Raw genomic sequence first — 24,805 nt, 5'->3', positions numbered from 1 at the left:
AACTTGTTAAATAACAGGGAAAAAAAACAAAGATAGAAAACAGAGCTTTACAGAAATTATCTAGCAAGGCAGCTGCCAGAAAATTTCTGTTGCTTTAAGGAAATATATTTTACAGTGTAGTTTCTTAAAGAGGCTTTAAAGTGGCACATTGTCTTCTGTATAGCTTTTGTGCAAATTTATTTGCGTAGTTCGTTGGGCCAGCGTATCGATAAGAGACCGCCACGATAGTTTTGATTTTTCATTTTTTGTTTTAAATGAAAGTCCTCGACCTAGGTACTCTAGTAAAATTTATCGGCAAGTCTCATAGCACCCTAAATAATTTGCTGTAGCATCAACAGCAGCAGTAAATTAACCGAATCTGTTCATTGTGGCTATCTTCTGGGGTGTAAATTTAGCGTATTTACGACTCGCAACTTTTTTGACTGGCAAGCTTATTTACCGAGCAATAAACAAAAAAAGCTACTGGAACTGTATTAGAAAACTTAAGTGACGACTATTGTCAAAACATGACAAAACAAGGCCTGCGGAGTGCATATTATAAATGCTGTTCACACTGGGTAGATAAAGACACTATATTTGAGCCAAAAGCTAGCAACTTTTTTTAAGACGAGAGGTACGCCAAAATTTAGGACTAGGTTGTCAGAGCCGTCCTAGAATGACGCAATTGGAAACTTGCCTTAGCAATGATATGGAACAACGCGGAACTGATACAACATGAAAAGGGAACAAAGAGGCGACCGTCGCACATAGACAACGATTGCACATGAAGCGCTCAACACAAGCGCTGTCAATAGAGGCGTCAGTAAAGCTAAGTGTAAAGAAAACGCCCCTGCGGGCAATCTACTAGATAATAGCGCATTCAAGCCGACTTCGTGGCTTGCGTTATCGCTTTCGATAACCTCCTTCGTAAAGAAAAGTTGAAGCCCCTACCGCTTTTGCCCACTGTATAAAATGGCAGCTCGCTTTAGATCTTTCTCGTACGTCATCGATTCCTGCGACAGGTGTAAGAAGCACTAGCAAGTCCTCGGTCTTTTTTTTTTCATAACTGGCCTGCCGCATATTGCCAGGTAAGGAGAATCTTTGTAAAAGGATATTGCGTTTTGATTTCCGCTACGTCGAGGATGTACTAAAATATACCTATATCAATTGTAGTTGTCAATTAAAGGTGTATAGTACTTTAGCATGGAATCGGAAATATTAAATAACCTGCACGGCTATGTGACTACTCCAGTGTACATTCCTAGTGGTCAACAGCCGAAACTTTAGTGAACCCCCACCAAGATATATTAGTGAAAAAGAACTGTCTATATATATAGTACAGGGGCCCCTGACGACCGCCATAACAGTATATAGCGACGGTGTCACAGCAGCCGATCCAGAACCTTTGTAGTATCAGTCTGGTTTATTGGCGCTGCGCAAAAGCGTTGGCCTCATGATTGTGGAGCCCTGGGTTTGAATCGTGTCTTGGGCAATTTCATTTAAACATTGCTGCATTATTAACTTCCTCGTATGACTTCTGCAGTGCTTGTTATTTTATCTATGCCTCACCGCCACACCTGACACTGAAGATCCTGCGAAGGGGAACGAAGCGACCCGTTGCGTCGTAGCCTCGAGGGATCGCAGGGGGAAGGGGAGCAGGGGGTGCTTAAGTAGATACCGCTTCAGCGGCCGCAGACCAATTAATAACTATACGTTGTTACTGTGCGCCCCACTGCAGTGAGACGGGCCAACCACTGACTAGCGAAACCTTGTGCATGCGATGGAATAATAAAGGGACCCTCCTCACTTTACCAGCTCGACTGTGAGGGGGCCCGTCATAATAACGTACAGACTATTATGACGGGCCCTCTCACCGTTCTGAGTGCCTAATGAAAATTTTCTTGAATATTTTATCACATATAGCAATTCTCGAAAATCTGCAGATGGGTTATATTTTTCGTCGCTCCTCATTTGAGACCCAGGATACCAGCAAACTTTAGATCGCGCTCCCGTTCTCTGATATTTTAAGTACCGCTTAAACATGACCGACTTATTATTTCATTTCAAACTTCCGTGGCTACCTTCCGCTCAGTTAACATCGATCGTCCGTTCTTGCGAGGTGGCGGGTGGCACTGGATCTCTTGACTTCAGGGAGACGGAGGCCCCGCCCCCACTTGCGCCTCTCGGTGCTGAAGGTGATAAGAACTCATTCGAGGGCAGAATATACGGAGTTGTGAGATTAGCAGATTCGGCTGACTCCCGTACGGCGCAGGATAGCCCGTCCTATAGATACGGATAAGGAGAAATTAAGAAGTGTTATCTTTTTAATCATGCAGAACCAACTAGCCAGAAGGAAATCTTTTCTGACTGCTGCAAGGGAAGCGCTTAATTACCTTTCGAGGCTAAGGCAGGATGCTCGAGGACTGAGTGCTCTGAATTTTGACATTTGAGATTCTATCCACGGCTGGCTGCTTCAGCAAGCCATTGACACAACTGAATGTAATTTAATGCCATCAATGCCATTTAATACCATTTAATGCCACCAATCCGAAGCGCGGAGGTCAGAAAAATTCGGTTGACTTCATGGCATCCATGGAGAGCGGCTAAAAGAATATACAAGGCAATAAGAGTGAAATAATGGAGAAGTACAATAAAGTAGATCTGTTTGGCGGAGGGCGAGGAAAGATATACGTTTCATCCGTTCACGGCAAGTCGACATCCAGCGCCGCCTCATTACAAATCGAAAGCACCTTACCTAAGTAATCGCTGCTTGAAGACGAATTTTATGTTCCTTGCAATATTGCTTGCGAATTCGCAGTCAGGGACAGAAATTTCGAGACCACGACTGCCGCAAAAAAAAAATGAATTTGTGCCAGGTTGAGGCACTTCCTCCGGCAATGCAACGATTATAGTCCCTCCACCACACTAATGCGAATGCTTCCCACCAGTAAATTAAGCTTTCTCACTCTGCCCGTGTTCCACAAGTGTGTGTCCGGGATCGTACTTAGATTGCGCAAATGTACAAAATCAATGCACAAGCAATTTGATCAATAGAATTCAGGAACGTTAATGGAAGAAAGAGATCACTGAACTACATGCAGCACTATTTTAGACACCGCTGAAATTAGACATCGCTGAAATATTCAGCAGCGTAGCAACCAGTATACGCAACACAAAAGTAACGCTCACGTTATACCATCTTGAACCTCGCACATGGCGTATATTAATGAACATTGCTCAAAACTATTCTAGGTTCTTCCTAACCACCATGAAAGCCTACGTGGTCTTGGCCTTGGTCATCTGCGGACATCTATGCCGTAAGTGACAAGACATGACGCGTGCTGCATGTTTGTTAGGCGCTTCTTCGTTCGAGTCGTCACCAGACCAAGCAATGACTGACACGCGGTGATACAAGCCGGGTAGAAACAGTCATCTGCAGGTTGTAGGAAGGGAAAGCTGAAAGAGATTAGATAACAGATAATTGAATGGGATAGAAATAAACAGCTAGACGCTTGGAGCACTTATTCAGCCTTTACGACTGGGAGCCGGCGACATGAAACAGTTATATCACACCGGCTAAAAAACAAACTGAAATAATCTCACTGTTAATGCGACAATGAAGCAGCGGAGCAATGCAATCCCTAACGCGTGTGTGCGTCGCCACGCGATATTCTTAAAATGTCGCTCGCTTTAATTTCTTGTCGAAAAAAAAGGACCACAGAATACCTAGGTTACTGCAAACACCGTTCTCGATCATATAGCAACATCCCACCACCCCCAACATTTGCGCTGACACCTTATAGATCGTAGCTATGTTAATTAAATGTTATCAAACTTATTGAGAAATCTATTGGTGTACAACGATAAAAAACATTATTATAGCATGAACAACGCACATCAACATAAAGTGAGCGCCGTTCGCGTAAAGCTCCTCGTTATTATTAATTAAGCCTACTTACGTTTAAATGAGAGTAGTAGGAATTGCGAGGCAAATAAAATCAAATTTTCAATCATGGCAAAATTCAGCTGGGATAGCCGGTGCACAGAATAGCACATAAGAAATCTACTTCTAAAATTCCGGCAATTTATCTTTTAACTTCGACATTAGGCAATAAGTTGAATGACATGAGCGCATTTGTGCATTTTACGGGTTTCTTTAGATGGTAATCTTCAAGCTGAAAATCCCTTCAAGCTTTATTTAGCCAGTGAATGTCCTTGCACAGTAATCTACCATGATTGCGTGTGTGTCAACTTTCAGCGCTCTTTCCTGTGTACACTGCAGAAATTCAAGCCGCTACATTGAGCAAGCCGGAAAAAACAGCGCACGCATTCGAGAAGCTACTGGAAGAAGCGCTTACCCAATCTATCACCGCGGATGAGCGACGAGACCTCGTCGAAGCCCTCAAGGCCCTCAAGATCTCGGCTAACGGCGAAGAAACTGAAGAGGGCTACTTTATTCCCCTAATCGCCATAGCAATACGTGCAATTGTCCAGGTAGTCCGCGCCGGTGTTCAAGTTGGTGGTGTAGCGGGTATGAGACACACGGTAATAGAAGCTGTAGGTAAAATTGGCGCGGACTAAATCCGCAACGCGTTAGTAGCTTCGACTACCTTTTTTTGGTCGCAACACAATAAAGCAACTGTGTCATATCGTGGAACAAGAACGTGTGTTGGTCAGTTCCGCATCAAATTTGATCTGTTCTGCTTCACATTTTGAATAATGTTTTTCATGTTTAATAAATGCTTGTAAATTGTGTTCTCGCTCTGTGTTCTCCTGTTCTCTTGTGCGGCTGCTTGGTCCTCGGATTGGATTATAATTAATAAGAAATTGATAGAAAAACAATAATATAGGTTTCAACTTTATTTGCTTTGGCCCCATACTTTGGTCCACGTACTTATGGAATTCTCTAGCTGGCAATAATCGTTCCCTCCCATAATATAAACTTTTCGCCGCACTAACTGATAATGCAGCCTAATAACACTTCCTCTATTTTTTTATATTTATCATTATTAATAATATTAATAATATGTATCATTAATATTTATCATTGCGTTGCTATAACCATGTTTACTTTTTTTGTAATTTAGACCTGCACCTACTCCTGCAATAGTCGTTCCTGGATTTCAGTATGTGCAATTGAGTAAAAGTGTTGTTGTTGTTGATGATGTCGTCGTCGTCGTCGTCGTCGTCGTCGTCGTACAGGAGGAGGAGCGGCACTACAGTCACACGCCACGCTGTATCTGTACAGGAAAAACATTGATTCACAGTGGAGGAAAATAACTAGGAAGCTTACCAACAAGTATGCGGCCTGTAGGATGAGCAACGTACGCAGCAACAGAGAACGTCAAGTGGAAAGTCAGAGGCTGAAATAATCGCATGGGTGGCGGCAATGGAAAAGAAACCTGCCATGAGTAACTACTTAAGAGGAAGAAACGAAATCAGGAAAGAAACAATTTATGATAACTCAAAGGGAAGCTCCTTACTTTTCGAAGCGAGATCAGGATGCCTTATAACATGCACTTATAAAGAGAGATATAAGAAGGAAGAAGAAGCATGTGCTTGCTGCGGTAAAACTAGGGAAACGATGGAGCATGTTTTATTAGAATGTGAAGATATCTGCCCAGCCGTCGATTTAGACACCACTGGCCTCCTTGAAGCCCTTGGATTCAGCGAGAGCATGGGAAAAGTAAGCATGTCCGCAATATAGATTAGTAAGGGGCGATTGGAAGATTGGTGGAAGAAAAGCCGGGAAACGGCAAAAAACGGAGACGTACAAAAAACAAAGTTCACAATAGGGGTCACAAAATTCGGTTATGGGAATTCATCGTGGTTGTTTTCTTTGTTTTAACCTAGGTAGGACATTAGTCAGTAAAATAGCAAAATCATATGGCAAAAGCTTGGTGGCGCTACCCACCCCCCCTTCCTAAGGGGACGCTCATTCCATCCATCCATCCATCCATCCATCCATCCATCCATCCATCCGTCCGTCCATCCGTCCATCCGTCCGTCCGTCCGTCCGTCCGTCCGCTTAGCACCATCCATCCATCCATCCATCCGTCCGTCCGTCCGTCCGTCCGTCCGTCCGCTTAGCACCGTCCGTCCGTCCGTCCGTCCGTCCGTCCGTCCGTCCGTCCATCCATCCATCCATCCATCCATCCATCCATCCATCCATCCATCCATCCATCCATCCATCCATCCATCCATCCATCCATCCATCCATCCATCCATCCATCCATCCATCCATCCATCCATCCATCCATCAAATACCGCTCGCGGCGACTGCATTTGGAAGAAAGCGAAATGTAAAAACACCCGTGTTTCTTGCTTTGGGGGCACGTTAAAGGTCCCCTGGTAGTCAGAATTAATCCTGAATCCCCCACTATGGCGCGCCTCATAATCAAATCGTGGTTTTGGCACGTAAAACCAAAGAGTACAAAAAAATGCTAGTCTAACGGTACACCGCGAATGGAATTTCATCAAGAACTACGTCCTTCGTGGGCAATTGCCAATTTTCTTGGAATTACCAACCGCCTTCTAATTCCATCCGCATCTGGCTCCCTCTCTGCACTGTCCTTTATGTGGTGAAGATGAGACAATTGACCACGTTTTTTTTTTTTTGTTATTGCGTAGACGATTTACACATGCAAGGAAAAGCATTTTAGATACATTTAGAAAAATTCAAGTGCATTTTGCAACTCCTGAAATTCTTTCTCCCGGAGCCTCCTCCGCAGCCATTGAACAGCTTATAGTTGTTTCAAAAAGAATTTTAGTTCAGTTTAACGTTATTTGTTATTTAAATGCGTAAACACTTCTATGCCTAACCAACGTGTGAAAAAATATCCGTCCGTCCGTTCCTTCGTCTGTCTGCCACGTAAGACGATCGCTTTCAATACAGGGCCCGCAGCAGCGAGCTAATTGACCTCTGTATACTGCCGCTCGCTTCAACGCGAACTAAGCGGCGAGAACACATCCACACACAGAGTACACGAGGCTATCAGCACTCGCTGCACTGTGTCCCAATCACAGATCGCTCTCAATATATAGGGCACACCGCGCGGCCAGGCCATGCGCAGCCGCCGCCGCAGTGCGGTTGGTCACGGTTGATAATTGTTCAACGCAGATGGATAAGAGGCTATAAAGCGATAATGACTTATAATGATCGGAACGTCATCAGCGCACCTGGCGCCGCCACCTGCGGTAATTCACGTTGCCCCGCATTCCGCAGCAGTTCGTGTCGTCGCAGCGCTGTAGCATTTACCGTAATAGCACCAAGACGACCGCAGCCGCTTACTGAAGAAGAACAGAAACGCAGAAATGCAGAGTATCGGTGTCAATACACATTACGCCAGAAAATTAAACGATATCTGCGCAGAGCGGGAAACTACAGCAACACGCAACACGAGTGAACATTGCTTCTATACTCGCTTCTTCTGCGTCATCTCACGCAGGTATCAACAGTTCCGTGTTGCAACCGCACTTATCCGTTTCACGATTCTTTCGCGGTCGTTCTCGCAATTTACGAAACACACCAGCATACGATGCCGAAACACAACATCATTACTACGAAAAGCTTACGCATCATACAGATAACTCCCAGTGGAGGTCCTTCGTAGAATTTTTTTTCTATTCTTTTGCTTATTTCCCAATTATTTAAGTTTTTTTTCTCAGAATTACTAATGGCCGTCTAATTCCAACCCCAATTTGGTCAATCCCCCATAATGGGTATGCACCTAAATCTAAGTGCACCTAAATCTAAATAGGCGAGCTTTTTATTTATTTATTTTTTTTTTTTTTTTTGCACTTGGCTCCCATCGAAGCGCGGCAGCCGCGTGCGGGATCGAAGGCTCGACCTGGAGCTCAGCAGCACAGCGCCACAGCCACGAAGTGGCGAGATCGTTTGAAGATCCTGTCGTTGAAAATGTTCTGTCGTTTGCCTGGCGGACGGTGCAAGGCAGTTTTAGTTGCGCATTCAAGCTCTGGTTCCCAGAGGCACAAAGACGCCGCGCTGCGCGTTCAGAATGGCCGAGAGTGGCGAAGCGAAAGCACGTAGAAAACGAGACGGCCGAAGAACACACGCCGTCTTAGTGGCAGTGGCGGTGAAATGTCTATTGAAATACTTCTCCACTCTCGCCGAACAACATCATTGACGTGGAGAAGAAAAAAAATTACAGTGACGTTTCACTTCGTGAACGTGTGTTACGCGCCAGCGTATGGGTACTATTCTTTTTTTGTGAATTGCGCGTAGAATGTTTGCATTGTGGCAAGTCGCTTAGCACGTTCCTCGAGAGCCTCCTGGACACGCCTAGCCCGCGCCTTTTGCCGGACTTGTTCAGCTCGTGCCCGGCGCTTGGCGACGACTTCGGGGTCCATCTACTCGCGCTCGGCCTACCCGCCGCTTGCATCGCTGCTCCGTCCTTTTCGCTCGGCCTCTCGATCACGAGACGAACGCGGTAGGTCTCTTGCGCATAGAGAACGCGTAGCAACTGCCAGAGGACGTTAACACAGCGCGCCTCCGCCGGCCTCCTCCTCCGCGACGCTTCGCCTCCTTTCTCCTTCCCCGCTTCGCTTAACGACAATGTTGCTTTGACGAACGCATAACTTTTATTGGCAATGAAGGGAAGGCCTACGGGGGCAGAGTTCCTGCGCGTGTAGTCCTAAGCGAAGTAGTCCGGTTTGGAGCACGTTTCGATTTTAAGTTTTAATTTGTCAACCTTCCACAGCTCCTGTGCATGTTTGAAGGCAGACAAAAGATAATTTAGCAAGGCTTTCTAACAACGAATCGACTATGTTAGACTTTTCAGTTGTGTCGACCTCAGGTAAATAAGTTAACTTGTGAGGAAAATTTCAGGGCAAGAAATACGAGTAGTCATGTCATAGTGATGTTCATGATTATGTGGCACGTGTCACAGCTTTATATTTCGCTTTGTTTCAGTAAGACTATGTCAGTTTTATCAGAGATTCAGCTTACATACTCACACTATTTGCAATAGGGACCTAAAGGTACAATGAGCTGATGACAAAATGAAGAGTTTATCAGTGGAGTAATGTTTGGGAAGCTTCAATGTACACTCCTTTTCTTTTTTTTTTTTTGACGCCTGCAGTCAGCAGTAGACAATATTTTTACGAGACATAAATGAGGACACGAATATTAACTATAACACAAAGTTCGACGAGATAACAAATACCGACAAAAGTGAGAGGGCGAAAAGTGCTGAAAATTAGAAAAAAAAGCTTATAGTTTGTAGGCGCCCTTCGCCAAATATATAACACAAAGAGAAGCGAAACACCCAGGGTCTTTCTTCCCTGGCACTTGATTCACCTTCACTACCTTTGGAGCTTGTGCTCGTGACTGAGCCAAGCACTATTACCAGGCTTTGAATATTGTCGTCACTTTCGCCAGCCCTGTCCCATTATTCGTTCTCGATTCTTTTCACATGAGCGCAGTTCCGCCTCGTTTTCCTCGCTTACTAATTCCTGCATGAAACATTTTTTCCACGTCGTCAAGCTTAAATGTTGCGTCATTTGCAGCCACGTACTTTCACTTGGCTCCGAACTAGCTCTATTGTGTTGAATTTGGAGTGATACGGCGGCAACCTTAAATCGTGACCAGCTGCTTTAACAAGGGTGTCAATTTTGTACCTAATATACTTGTGCTCATACTCATTCACAAGCTCCAGCAGCTCTGCCTTTAGCTGGTCAGTGTAAAACTGAATTATGTTAATAATAAGCTTTTTAGCGTTGCGTTCTAAGACGCTACTTCAAGCCCGCCATATTCCACAAAGTGACGTGTAATGAACGTGCGCTTGGTGAACATACCTTCTTTTTCTTTTTTTGCTTTCTTCATGTCCACAGGTCATGGTCCACAGGTACTTCGTGCGTCACACGACATATGTCCTGCATTTCCAAGATCGCAGAGTTGTTTCCACTTCCGGAAAGCGAAGCCAATGTGGTTTAGCAGTCTGGCGCACAGTCCTTTCACTCACACCAGGCATCTGCATGTCGGGGTCAGTTGACACATCCTTAGCGATTTTCGCCGACGTAGGCAGCTCGTTGCGCATGAAATATTGATGCACCTTGCGTCTCAAGGCACCAAGCGTGAAGCTGTCTTAAAGCTGCATTCCTGTCCTTCAAGTTTTCTCGGTGATTCTTCCCCGCTTGAAGTCAGGCCTCCTCGGCATTGGAGACAGCAGCGGACCTCGAAGGGCCTCTGCTTTTATCCAACGCACACTCGCGCCGGTCAGCTGGCTCACCATTTTACGCCCGGCGACGGTGGTGAGCTCCGGATGGGCACGCGGGGTTGCAGCACAAACGCTGCGCACCATTTGCTTCGTCTGCTTAGACAACAATTTGTTGGTGAAGTTCGTCGCAAGCATCTGTGGCGAGTCGACGGAAGAGTAAGAACGTGACGAGCGCTCACCTGAAGGCGGAGACGCCATTTTGCCTTTAAGGTGCACGTAAAAGCTGCGTCGTTCTCAGACGTGGAAAAACGCGATATGACAAAGTATAAAGTAAAAAAAAAAGTATATATCTGGAGTGTGCTGCGTCCTCCTTGCAATAGCTTCATGTAGAAAATGAAGCAACGTTTTTTTTTTTTTTTTTCTCATGCAGGAAACACGAACGCAACTGTGGGACTATATTTCTTTAGCGGTAGCACTCGCGCAGTTTGGTTCTGTAGCCTTCGCTTCATTGCTATGGTTCTAGGCATGGTTCGTTCCAGAACCATTGCCAAGTTGTCCGCGAGTATAGCTTCAGCGCGTCATCGAAACTTGAGATCAACCGACCTCCCACGCTAGACGCGCGATAACACAGCGCACACAAAGTCACAAGCAATATAGGCTCGCGTAATCTTCGCAGCCAGCCGCAGATTACCTGGCGAGCGCGGCCGTGCTCAGCCGCGCCACGAGCAGCGACGGTCGCCAGGTCGCGCTCGCACTCCGCTGCCTACCTCCTCCTCCCTTCCCATATATGGCGCGCTAACCCTGCCGCCCCACGCTCTCCCGCCGTCTTGCGCGTACGATACTGGGCGAGCGGAAAGACGGTACGCATCAAGCCAACACCCTCTAGAGGTGTTAATCAAGCCGCCCCCCCTTCTCCGTTCACCCACTCGTGCTTTCTTTCGCACCTACAGCATACGGCAACGGCGCGAAGCGCGGTAGGGCCTCATCGCCCTCGAACTTTATACGGAACATCACGGCGTCGGCAAAAATTCGCCTGGAGTATCCCTGCAATCGCTAACGCAATAATAACTTAACCCTTGATTATCTGCGCCCCACCAGCCGCACACATTGCTTTCTTTTTTTTTCTTTTTGGCCAGTCTTTCACTGACAGCGTACAGGTCGCCTGCGAAAAATAGGGGTAAGTTATTCTATTCGAACTTCGATTAACAACACTTTTTTGAAGGCAAGTGTGCCATTTTGCTAATTATGTGCTTAATGATTGTTTTCTATATATGTGACTTGTCAATCAACTTGAGCGTAACTACATAGTTATTTTTTTCAGTAAGTCTTCTACACAAGTAGTAAAATGAAGCAATTAGTGCTAAGTCACCTTATTGCCAGATACACAGTAACTTAATCAGTTTTTTTAGCAACTTAATTGCACACGTCTTTTCGGCATCAAACGTATCAAACCAGAATGTTGTCGCAGACTGCAACAAAGTGGCACGGTGCAATAGTTAGGGCTATCCGGAGGGTGCAGTGGCACGTCTTTGCAGAAAGTTTGACCTTAAAATGTTTGTACCAGTAGGCTACATCGGCAATCGGGCTTTCACGGGTTAGATTGACGGCCGGCGCTAAAAAACCTCAGTTATGGAATACCAACACGCCCTAACCTACACTCTATGAAGCAGAGTTTGGGTATGCGGGTGATTAGACGGCAACTGCCGGCAAGCCCCTGCCAAGTTTTTGTGTGCGTTTACTAGATGGAAGGGCGTAAGATCGCCTTGTGTGGTCGCAAAAAGCAATTAAAGCTCCAAACTGATATCGTGTAGCCACAGCCTCAACTGCATGACAGTGTCGCAGACTAAAGGCCCCGCGCGTCTTATCTGCCCTTCACGATGACCCGCAGCGCACATCGGGTTGCGCAATGAGTCAACTCGAAACACACACCATGCGGGACTCTGCCATCGAGAAATTTCAAGCGAACATTATTTTAATGACACACAACACAAAGCAATAGTGTGTAAACGAATTTTCTGTTGTGTTGACATAACAGAAAGTACAAAATCAATTTTACCGTCGAAATTCATCTTTTTCAGACTTGTACACATTACACAATACAAGTAGCCAATTACAATTATTTGTTTCTTTCAGAAATGCAATTGATTATGGTTACAAATTACAGCACCAGAAATGTAACTAAGCAATTACAAAAAAAAAGTAATGCATTACTTTAATGTTGCCTTCTACCTACTTTTGTTGACATTGCATAAGTACGCTAAATATCATGAGCTGAACTGGCTCTTTCAATGTGCACTCTGCAGCCATTCAAATGTTTATTTTCACTAATAAGAATTGCCTTTCAAAATTTCCTTTGGTAATCTTCCCTCGTCTTCTTGCGAAGGCATCTGCAGCTACACTGGAAACTTGCTTGATGTGTGCTGGAGAGAAGGGCTGTGTTTTAACGTACGAACACCTTGCCCACGATAGGATCTGCTAATTTATATAAATATATACTAACCAGGTGTCACTTCATCATCTCATCAAACAAACTCATCTTTTTTTTCAGACTGCCCAGGCTACTGAGACATTTTCATGGCACTTGTTATGTAAGACGGGGTGTGCCAATTCTCACAACTATACTGCATGAACAGAAAGGAGACATTAAGAGGAAGCTTTAGCTAGGGTGCTCCTATCTAAATACATGTAAAAGGAGAATTGGTTTTTCTCAACAACCACTGCACCAAATTTGACCAGGTTTGTTGCATTTAAAAGAAAAACTGAAACCTAGTGACTGTTGGTTCCGAATTTTTTAATTAGAGCGTAAATTTTCTATTGAACAGTGGCAAAAATCAAAAATTTTCAGAAAACGAAACTATGAAGTTTACAACTCGCTAACTCAGCAAGCAAAAATATCACTATTGTGTGAATCGCATCTGATAGTACATCTAAAGCGTACCAAATTAGTACGTTACACATGAATCTGAAAAAAATTAGAAGTATGGAAATACTGCTTTTGCAGAAACCTTGTACACAACATAACAAATTCACGTAAGATATAAATTGACATATCGAATTTGTCCGCTTTGAATGGTCTAATGGATGCCATTTACAGAACCGCGATATCTGTTCTTGATGCAGAGCTAGTAATTTATAAACTTCGTACGTCTATATTTTTTTTAACTTGTGAAAACTTTAAAATTCTTGCAACAATATTCAGGCTCTAAATTTCGCTTCCAACAGTCACTATAATTTAACTTTCTCTCTCAAATGCAACAAACTTCATTAAATTCGGTCCAGGAGTTATCTCAGAAAAGCGTTTTTGCGTTTTACATGTACTTCAATAGGCCATGTCGGAGTTGGGGCCGAGCTAAAGCTTCCTCTTAAACACTTTCAGTGGCCTTGCCCAAAATAACAAGGTGAAAGGTCATTCGGCTCAATAAACAGCAAAATAAAAAGAGGACCTGCATACGTGCCTGCAACAGATTGGATTCCCAGAAGGGTTAGTTATAGCCCGCAAAAATATTCGAGTCTTGTTGCATTCCAAAGAGAGACTGGTTTGATGGACATGTGACACACCACTGCAATGTTGCAAGAGACAATTAGGTGGAGCGACTGCCGGCCTAAATAGTCAGGCTTGCTATTTTCTACAGCCCACGGCTACCACCACCTTGACAAGGTTGTGGTTACTCAATGCTGCGATTCTCACGTTCTAGTTCCTCTATGAAGTATAGTGCTTCATTGTTGTCGAGGCTAGGGGAAGGCGCTCCCGATAGCCATTTAAGCACTACTTCAATTTGTCGACCAAATCTGGTGACATCCCGGCACTCTTCAGTCGTTAGGCATTCAGACTAAAATACCTAACTGTAAAGGACACCAGCAAACAATGAAATTCCTTGAAAAGGTGGCCAAATCTGTAATGTAATTTAATATAAAGCTGCGTATTAGTCAACCCAAGAAAGACTGCTCACATGTTACAATTGCAAAGATAGGTGTATATGAATCACATATATATCAAACAGATAGAAAAATAAGCGTTACACGGCCAAAAACTTGTGTCGAAGTAGTCGTAGGATGCACCAAGCCAAAAAGACTGGAGCAGCAGCTTTGTCCTTCTATGGAGGCTTCTTATAAGTGCTTCCAGAAATTAGTGAGAGAGAGTGAGAGAGGAGGGAGGTCCCCCTCTCTCACTCTCTCTCATTGAAGCACTTTTTTGATACAGAGGGAGAGAGGAATTTACTGTAGGAGAAAATTACGGGTCGGACTTCCAAGAGAGCTGCACAAATCTAAAAGCCTGAGATGCTCCCGTGATCCAAGGCATAACTGCAGGACACCGATAGCAGGAAGCAGGTAAGCCACGTACCTGTTCTCATCCTTTTGAACACTGCATAGTTCCCACTAAGTTTAAGTGTTCAAAGCTCAAAAATATAACTGGTTACATGCAATTGACTGCTGAAAAAATAATTTAATTACAGTGAATGTTACTGAGTAAACAAAGTAATCGCTGAATTTTAAAAATTAGTAAAATATTACTAATTATAACTAATTAATTACATGTAATCTGCTAAGTCTCATCTTTTTTTTTCAGACTGCCCAGGCTACTGAGACATTTTCATGGCACTATTCATGTTGGAAAAATCAGTCGGCGACTGTGAATGTGTTCATATACGTGTATAGTTGGGCACAAGTGGTTGCGTTGTTTTGCATAGCAGTCTGAGTGCAGTTAGAAGCTTCATTGAAAGACCCATAGTCATACCATATTCTCACCGTGTAGCTCACAATTTGAAAAAGGTCGCGAGTAAATTCAAAGTCCCGGCTGTTTCCTCAACCCCTTCAAAACTTGCTACATTGTGCGCTCGCGTTAACAACCAATAAACAGAAAGAGCGACCTACAGAACCCAGCACTTGTCAGTTGCAAGGAAGGGGTGGTTTATCAAATTCCGCTCTCATGCAAAAAGGTTTACATTGGACAAACAAGGAGATGTTTAAATGACGGGCTAAAAGAACATGAACGCTCACAGGAAAAAGGAACTGGTTCCAATACGGCCATCCACTGCAAAGAGTGCGGGTGCAAGCCTCGCCTAAGAGATACCATTGTTCTGGACAGAAGTCGTGACAGCGTTGCCCGTGAGCTGAAGGAAGCCTTCCACATTAAAATGAAGAGCCTGGAATGCGTCAGCGGGCCATAGAAAATTCTGCATAAAAGTGAAATGTCTTTTTTAGAAGCACTTAGTATGAAACCGCCTGCACTTGGTGAAAAATCCTAATCTTTTAGTTCTTAATGGGCAGTGTTTTGTGTATCACGTAACCATTATCATTTATGGTACTTTGGCCCTATACACCATGTGTCATTGTCGCGAACGTCATCTTTTACAATCGTTTTATTGCCTTTTGCCTGGTTACCATGCGATTTTCGACGTGTGAGCTGCGCTGCCAGATTTGCGTATATATCGTGTATTTCTGACAAAAAAGCATCAGTTGTTAGTAAGCGCTCGTCCATGACTCTTCTTGTGTCGTCTGTTTGGTGTTTTAGTACTTCAGTAACATGCACCAACTAGCCCAACAAAATGTTCTGCTGGAGCTATAAGCTTGCTGCGTATAAGGTCTGCAACCAAAAAGAACATGCATAAAAAAAGTGCAGGCCTTACTCGAGTAGATATGGTATATGACAAACAAGCAGGTAATCAGAAACAAGGCAGCGGTCTTCACTGTGGGAGAATGCTGCTGCTGCAGTAAACAAGTTTGAAGCAAAAAAAAATTGCACAAGTCTTCTGTTACCCCCCCACTTCAATATCTAAAAAGTGCTGAGTGTGTATGGACAACTTGGGGATGCAACTTCTAGCTCGTTTTCTTATAGGTACATTATTGCAAATCAATCTGGACCAAGTTTGACAAATTATGACTTAGCTCCTGCATTAAAATCAAACTGAGTGTGAGTACCATGTCATTCCTTATTGTCTGCCTTTTGCATCACACAAAATGGCAGTTTCAAGCACTTAGCTAATGTATTTATAAAGCAATCTTCCGTGCATTCACTCGCACTTCCTTCCATTGCTATATGACAGCATGATTCAATGCTGACAATGCTCACTTCAGTGCAAGCATCCCACAAGTGCACCAAGAGCTTGGGCAGCTGTGTTTGCCTCAATGCAGATGCTGTCACAAAATCACGTTTTCAGGGCTCACATGTTTTCTGCAAAGAAGAGTGAAGTGCTTTGTGAAAAAATTGGATGTACCGTTTCTATGAAGTAGCACGATTCAATTGTGAAAATAGAGTAGTACAACATAACCTTCTAAATATGCCAATTTCTGGCATGTCAAAGCAACCATTCCAAAGGACCACGAAGGAACTCTTATTCAGTGAAGTTTAGATGTGACTGGTCATTACAAACATCGAGGTGCTTTATTTTTTTCCTCGTGAAATATTATCAAGTACTGTATAAAATGGTTTAAGATTATGTTTTTGTTATTCGCGCGCGTGTTCTTAATGAAGTGTTTTTTTACTGCTTTGTTCTCCTGTTGCAGCTGTAAGAATAGCTCAACCCAGTCAAGCAGTTGTAAGCTTTTCTGTACAGTTATCATCACAAGACTTTGAAGGGCTGTTTATGTTCTAGTAACAAGCCTCATAGCAAATTGTTCAAATGGAAGAAAATAAAGACCATTGTCAAGCAACATGGTCGGACCTGTAATCTCCAGGTTATCAATTTTCTGCTTATGCAAGACTAAACTGTGCAAAATCTGAAAGAAAATGAGAAAACACAATTCAACATCTAACACCAGGATGACAAAGTGCATTCACAGGACATATATTTATATATAATATATAAACACTAGTTCACTTTATTGTTTCCACAAACCATCATCATAAATTTACAACCATAAAAGCAGTTACCATATTTTTTCTGAATGCTCATAGTCTTGATAACTCATCTAAAAACTAAAATAACAAAATATTTTGCGCTAAGTTTAGAAAGGATAAATTAAAACCACTTTGCAGCATATGCAGAAACCACCCACGACTAGCTTCGACAACTGGCAGGACAAGTCTTCACTTTAGAGGGCCGTCACAGCAACTCACTTGTGTATGAATGTACAGAAATCAGAACAACTATTTTGTTACAAACTCTCACAGAGAAAACAAATAAGTTTTTTTTTTTTCATTTACAGCCTACAAAACGCCTCAATTCTCATGCATTCCAAATCAGTAACACAACTAATGTCAATGTAAACAAGTTAGAACAACTCTTTAAACACAAACTCCAATATAGAAAACAATTTCATCTTCTGCATTTGTAGTTTGAAAATACAACTCTGAAGTATTCCGGATCACTATTAGAGGAAATTAGTTTCTCAAATTCATATGGAGGCTAACACTGTTTTCATTGTTTTCATCAAATGGCACAAATTACCTCATGTAGGAGCCAAACATGGTGAGCATGGTGAACAGCACACATGACAAAACAAGACGGGACACAGGCACAGTGTTTATGCGTTCTGTTCACATATGCACGAAATTCTGTCTCTCTCTCTCTTTTTTTTTTTTTGTCCTGTCTTCACTTTTCACTGTACTACTTACAAACCAACTAGCTAAATTTCGTGCTCTTGTGCAGCCAACTAATGACATTAAATGCGAAAATTGCACTATACAAATGGCATAAGATATTCCCGAGTCACAGGGGCAGCATAAATCACTCACTGCTTGGACAGTAGATCTAGCTGGAAGTCCAGCTACAGGACACCTTAAATCAGTGTTGAACAGCTAACCAACAATGTTCAGGTGCTAACTACTCCCAGAGTCTACAAGTATGTATGCAAGTCTTGTCACACTGACGACAGACACATTGCAGTACTAGCACACTTGTTTAGAAGGCACTGGGATGACAACAGGGTTGAAGCTTTGAGCACATGACTGAACATCCTAACAGCATAACTGTGCATAACCTTCAACTCTCACAGTCATTGCTATTGATCATTTAACCATGCAATCAGAACAAACGTAATAGCACCACTCAAGACCTTACATCACTTTGTTGTAATGCTCACAGACAACCCCAGCAACATAATCTGCAAATAAAGAAGTAACGCGTTGCTTGCCATCAATGGGTGTACAAGAAATGGCTTTCAGCATTCACCCTACCCAATAAAATTGGCTTGCACAAGCTGAATGCATGCGCTACAGGGAGCGTGCAATGAGAAGGTGGTCCATCCCTAGCAGCATGCTGTGGAGGCGATTCACATGCTACCTGTAGCAGACGACAGCAAGCAAAAGCCTATCGCGTGCACTGCAAATCAAAATGCAAAGCTTTTTTTGTTACCTTTTGCACAATACGTGTAGTTTCTTACTGCAGCTGCATCCTAATAAGTACAGTACATTGGTTCTTATTACTGTGGTGAGCCATCGATTGTGGATGTAGCAGTCATGAGCACAGATGGGAGAATGCAGACTTGCGAAAGTAGTGAATGCATGGCCTCCAAGATCAGGTGGCATGAGGTAGCACACAACCTAACACTATATATAAGGACTGATGACATTGATGCAGCATGTCGGCACGCCAGATCTATGTGCTGCACAGTTTTTATAATCTCTCTCACATTTGTGTTCTCTGGGCTGAAGTTATGAGGGCAAAGGGAATATTGGTATGGGCTAGATTTGCTTAATAAACAATCGTGCAGTTCCAGCGCACGTGTTGGAATTTCATGTGCTTCTACAGAAGCTTTCATGAAGCAGTAGCTGAAATGCTATGAAACTAAATGTGATGCATGCAATAGTCTTTATTGTCATCTATGCAATATCTCGTGCAATGGTTGTATTTATGCACCATATTGGCCACAACTATAATATGCTACAAAGTTCACGTTTATGCACTACACTGTTCACAATCTGAATAGAGACATAAACAGCAGTTCTTACAAATGCACACTGCGAGGCGTAAAATTAAAAATTATATTATGGGATTTTACGTGCCAAAACCACTTCCTGATTATGAGGTACGCTGTAGTGGAGGACTCCGAAAATTTCGACCACCTGAGGTTCTTTAACGTGCACCTAAATCTAAGTACACGGGTGTTTTCGCATTTCACCCCCACCGAAATGCGGCCGCCGTGGCCAGGATTCGATCCCGCGACCTCGTGCTCAGCAGCCCAACACCATAGCCACTGAGACTGCGAGGCGTCGATGCAGTAATGTCACAGGGACGAAGGTGACGTTTGTTGAGGAAGGAATAATGGAGACAGATGTTTGCCAAGAGAAGCACAAGGCAAAAGACAAAGGCAATGTTGACTATTATTTTTTCAATTTCACTCCTACGTGTATGGCCTGATGGAAACCAGCATGCGCCCATGCTGTCTTGTGAAACACGGTCTCACGTGCATGCTCTATGCAATATGAGGCATGCGTCTATTCAGCAATACAGCAGCAGCAGCCATGGCCAGAAACATTCAGGAAGGTATGAAAAGAAAGGTTCGTTTTAAGAAGTAATTTCAAAATAATTTACATACCAGGTCCACAAGTCTCCTTCAAAAAGTGTACCCCATCAGCTGCAGCTGTGGCTGTGCTGGTGTGATTGTGCAGTAGCTTGCAATGCTATGCAGGGCTGTGCTACAAGCAATCTAAACATGTTAGAAATGTAAATTCCGTTTCTTTGCTACCTTTACAGAGGATGGCCTGTTAGAGATGTCATTGTGTAAGACTTTTCGCTGGCCTAGTTTGAACATGTTCATCTTGAAAGCTTCGGCACAAGAAACATGGACACACAAGACGAGACTAACAGGACAAAAACCCTGTGTGTCTCATGTCATGTCCGTCTTTCTTACACTGAATCTCTAGAGAGTGAAGTTCATTGATTCAAAAGCACTGATGTTCCCAGGTAATGCATCCAATCTCCCTATGTTTCGTCTCACTGCACTCTCCCCATGCGCCTTGCATTCGAACAACATGCTAGCATGCAAGAAGCCATGCTGCCTCTTTTACAGTACAGAGTGCCAGAAAGTGTACGACTTTCTCTGTTTAGTGAGCCCTGAATTCATGATGCTTTGTTGCCAGTGCAGGTGCTAACACTCTTCAGTCAGGCCACCTGCAGCTTTAATTACCTACAATTCAAGTGTATGGCCTACAATGTCTAAAGGGGTCCTGAACCGCTTTTATATCAAAGTCAAGAAATGCACTTGAAGTTAATTTAGACCATTTCAGAAATACTTTGCCTCAAAGAAGTTCTTCAATGCGTTCAGCAGAAGTGGAGTTATGGGCCATCAAACATACCATTCGCAGCGCTTCCGTTCCTTCTTGAATGATCTGCACTGCAGAGGCTATGGCGAAACGAGGTGTGCCCACAACGCTCCGTCTACTGAACGTCACCGTGGTGTGCAGTTCAAATTTGATTCTGGATGCTGACGTAGATGCCACTATTTCCGATTTTGGCACCTATGACGCGGCAAACATGGCTGACCTCGGTGAGCCGCAGTGCACTCAGCCAGTGTACTCATTGCAGCACCCCGTGGCAGCCGCAGTACCTACGCTACGTAGCAGACCACAGCTACATGCAACTGCAGCGTTTGCTTCGTGCACGACAGGGCTAAAGTGCACGCTCACACGCTCCTGTCTGACTGTGCTACGTGATGCAGACCAGCTTTGTCCTGCATCAGCTTGACCGACAGATAGTAGTAACATCCAACTTGCGCATATTGAAGCTCATTACGAAGTGAAGTCTGTCAAGGTGGCCAGGAGCGGCCAGGAGTGAGCGCGCACTGGCAAGCGTGCATCTGGTGTGACTTTAAGTTTTATGTGGTTCGAGGCTAGTTGAAAGTTCAAAACTAGAAGAAATTAGTGAGACCCGACAGCTATGACACCGATAAGCAGGGTGGCCAAAGTTTAATTCCTATGTGAGCGGCCATGCGTGCACAGACAATAATCGGCTTCCAACGGAAGTAAGTAATTAATGTCAAAATTTGAAAGCATATTTTCACTTACTTCAGCTTGTTTATTAAACTGCGTCAATAAATATACACAGTAACAGTAGGAAGAAGCGCACTGATCCAAACACCCTTCTTGATTAATGTCAGCTATCGGCCAATAGTAGCCCATGCATGGGAATCTGCTATATTACAAAATAAAGCGTGCAGAAAAGAGTGAGGAGCAGGTTTCAGTTGAAAAGAGAGCGTTTTAGAGAAAAGTGACTTTGTGCTCCGCTTGCAAGATCCATGCACCGTGCACGACTGCAAAATTTGGCTGAGATGTTCACAGCAGGGTATGCTACCCGCGGACTGTTTGCTTCACTATTCTCATAAGGTGGTTCAGGGCCCCTTTAAGACCTACATGGCTTGCTATTGCCTTGAGCATTCTGCTTGAATTTTGCATGAAAAGCCCATGAATTTTCCATCCTATGATTATACCGCTGACTAGGCTGTTTCTTGTCACTGTCGTGCCAACGTGGGCCTGTAGTTCACATGTAAACTTCAAGGAGGACAACTTCTTTTTTTGTTTAAGCATGTGTCAAGTAATGTGCCTATCAGGTGTTCCAAGACAGTGGGCAATGCTGGAGTAAAGCTAAATGAGGGCTAAGTAAGTTGTTGCATGCAGCTGTACACAAGTCTATTTGTACACGCAAATATGATACATGTACAGGCTACATCCTAGAAATTTCCAAATGTATTGAAGAAAAACAGAGTAGCCTTCAAATTAGAATATACAGCAATTACAGAATGGAGCAAAAAAAGAAAGAAAGAAAGACCATGGCATGAGGCACATAAATGTGGTGCTTGTTCCTTCCTTGGCTCCGAAATCTTTATACCTTTACACTTCATTTTCTGGTTATTACATTATAATGAGGAAAAGAGTCTTTTGCAGTGAAAAAGTAAGCTCGTCAATCTAATAAAAAAATACATTTCCATGTAGCAGGGCTGCACTGCTACTACATGCCACTAATCTCTTTTAAAAGCAAGTCATGAAGACAAAACTGCATTACAATAAAAATTGTCTCCAAACAACTGAATATCTGCACTCCTTCACACTACAAAAGTGGCAAGAAAGTTGGCCAAGATTAATCAAACTCATATCACTCTTTGCTTGATCACAGTATTAGAAGGTTCACTTCCTTCTAGTCAGTACATACATGTAGTATTTGTAACGCTATAATGCACTATAACATTGTAATGCACTATATTATTTCATCAGAAAAAGGAGTTTACTACAAATGGGCCAAGGATGAGACGTTAACCAATAAAGGTGCAGCACACAGCAAGGCCCAGCACAAGAATGGCACTGGGTCTGTCGTGAATGTTTCAAATGGTCAAATTGCATCTTCAGCCCACAAGCAAACTTGATCAGGTGCCATTGTGCCAGCAGCAGTCACAAGTGTAACTTTGACGGCTTCCAACAGGTTTGGTAGCAACAAAACACAAAGCTGAACACTCTAGTGTTGCTCACAAATCACCTGAAGCGTCCGTAGCGTGGTCCTTGCATCATGCGCGCCCTCTTGGCCCGCACCACCAGCACGATGCCCACCATGATCACAAGAGACACCGACAAGCCGACAAGTACATCCCGGACCGTTGTGGTGGCCTCACCATGGCCATCCATCTGCACAGTGAGGGCATGCACTTTGCCTTCCTGGGCAATGCAGGCAGCGTGTGAATCACGGCGAGATCCAAGGATGGCGCAAAGCATCGTCTTGCGGCAGGTAGCATCGCATGGGCCCGTGTCCTTGAGTGCCGAGCTAAGGTTGATGTACCGAGACAACAGCTCCGGCGAGACAGTGAGTTGGTGCGCCAGCTCCACCATAGAGTTGGTGCTCAGGTCCCGCTGCCCAAAGTCCTTGCTTGCCGAGTAGAGGAACTCCCACTCGGGCTGTTGCTGCATCAATGATAGAAAAGAGAATGTGAATGTGGTTTACTTGATGTTCTCCTAAGTGGTGCCTCAATAGGTTGTACTCTCACTGGAACGCAATCTAATCCTAGGACCATAATGAGCATGATAGCACAAAATGAGACAATGGCAAAGAAACAAACAGAATGAGTGCTCTTTAACAGGCCCCATGTCACAGAAAATTTGGTATCAGTGTCGGCAGCAATGTTCATATGAGACAAAATCACCCTGAACCACACATCCTGATCTACGCAAGCCCTCCACGTGGCGCACAGGTGTTACTAAAGAAATTGAATTTCTTAAAGTAAAATACGCCACAAAATTCATAAAGTATGATTTGCAGACATCCTACAGACATGACAGCATCAGATTGTAATTTGAATATCCAAGAAAACATAATTCTGTTTTGTGGAAACTCAAACACAATTTCATTTCCTAGCTGCCGTTTGAGGTCTGTCTTTGTAGGAGCAGTATGCCACCTCCGGTTCCTTGCAACACCATCCAGACGGCGCTCGCCTCCACGCATCCGCGGCGCCCGCAGTGGGGGCGGGGGCAAAAACATAAGAACCAGAAAGGTTGCCTTCGTGCATAGCATTCGTGCATAGCGTTTCCAGGAAAACATTATGGTTGCATAAGCTGCAGTTGCAGGGTAGCGCGAGAAGCAGTCAGGGATCTTTGAATGCTATCGCGTTCCACTTTTAAAGGCAAAGCTCAAGAGTCCTCCAACTTTTCTTCTTTTCACTTCAGGCGATATAGTATAGTGTGCATGCCAGAAAAGCACTCGCAACTTGGAGGAATAATGGCAATGAGCAGCACAAGACAAGGTGAGGACAACAATGAAAACAGTACAGGGGCTATCGCTCTGTAATGAATCATTACCTACTAGCTAGGCTGTCAGTTCTATTGCCTAGGGCCTTGACATGTATTAATCCAGTACTTTATTAGGCCATTACCCAAAAGCATGAGGGAAGAGACAATACATATATATACGGCCAAACATCTTTATAACGAAGTGCTTGAGACCTCCAAAATTATCCATTATACAAATCACTTCTTTATAAAGACTGCGCATCACACTGCTTGTAAGAACACTGACACAGCACATCCAGTAAAAGGAAATCCTTATTTACTATTCAAGAGATTATTAGTGAAACAAGTAGCTAATAATCTATTGCAAACTTCTGTTGACAGTATGTGTGACTGCAGCTGACCCAGAAGGAAATGCTAGCAGGTGCTCAATGAAGTTCACATCATTTTATTATATCACAATCGAATTGTTCCAAACACTCCTCTGCTGCAGAGGTTCCATCAATTTGCTTCCACTTGTAGTTCACGGAGTTCACCGATATTGGGTTTCCATGGCGAGCTCCTACAGCTCAGTTTATTTAGCACAGCTGTTGCTACTACTGTCTTGCTTTTTTTTTTTGTGCTGGCTCAGTATTGCCATTTCATTGTTTCTATTACATCCTTACACACACTGGTGCCCCTCATCAAAGTGTTCTTCCATTCGGTCCACGGGGCTTTTCTTTTTGCGTCAGGGATGGAATACAGAGTACATGATGACACCAATCCCTACAGGCATTCATTGTAAGACTATAAATCGGCAGTCAATGACGCCTAAATTCTTTCCATGTACGCGCAAATTTATTGTAATCGTCTTCGCTGTAAAGGTGTTCACAATACATATGAAACATGGGAATTCGGCAGGGACATACAGAATCCTCTTTATGCAGGTACAGTAATTCCTCGTTATAACATTATAAGTCAGCGGGACAGTGAAAAAATTTGTTATAAGCGGAAATTCGATATA

The 24,805-nt window shown here is 43.6% G+C and overlaps 2 protein-coding genes and 2 long non-coding RNA genes across 6 annotated transcripts in view; 2 read left to right on the top strand and 2 right to left on the bottom strand.

Annotated features, from left to right (window-relative positions):
* Positions 1-9,922, bottom strand: part of LOC139060767 (uncharacterized) — a 338,288-nt gene extending 328,366 nt beyond the window's left edge. Inside the window, exon 1 of the mRNA XM_070539882.1 lies at positions 9,796-9,922. Coding sequence (XP_070395983.1) covers positions 9,796-9,823 — 28 coding nt within the window. The 5' untranslated portion in view covers positions 9,824-9,922. The remainder of the gene's footprint in view (positions 1-9,795) is intronic.
* Positions 931-4,736, top strand: LOC139060768 (uncharacterized). Its single transcript, XR_011515027.1, has 3 exons — positions 931-1,067; positions 3,232-3,296; positions 4,262-4,736. It is a non-coding gene; the product is annotated as an uncharacterized lncRNA (long non-coding RNA).
* A 4,435-nt stretch (positions 9,923-14,357) lies between the features above and the next one.
* On the top strand, positions 14,358-17,874 carry LOC139060766 (uncharacterized). The gene is made up of 2 exons (XR_011515026.1): positions 14,358-14,486; positions 14,725-17,874. It is a non-coding gene; the product is annotated as an uncharacterized lncRNA (long non-coding RNA).
* LOC139060764 (acid sphingomyelinase-like phosphodiesterase 3b) overlaps positions 16,946-24,805 on the bottom strand; it is a 94,124-nt gene continuing 86,264 nt past the window's right edge. For all 3 annotated transcript variants that reach the window (XM_070539878.1, XM_070539877.1, XM_070539876.1), the window contains one exon: positions 16,946-22,983. In XM_070539878.1, the coding sequence (XP_070395979.1) occupies positions 22,561-22,983 (423 nt within the window). In that variant the 3' untranslated portion in view covers positions 16,946-22,560. The remainder of the gene's footprint in view (positions 22,984-24,805) is intronic.

Source organism: Dermacentor albipictus, chromosome 6, assembly GCF_038994185.2.
Source record: "Dermacentor albipictus isolate Rhodes 1998 colony chromosome 6, USDA_Dalb.pri_finalv2, whole genome shotgun sequence".
Lineage (NCBI taxonomy): Eukaryota > Metazoa > Arthropoda > Arachnida > Ixodida > Ixodidae > Dermacentor > Dermacentor albipictus.
Note: the sequence above shows the minus strand (reverse complement) of the source record. Positions and strands in the feature narration are given on the sequence as shown.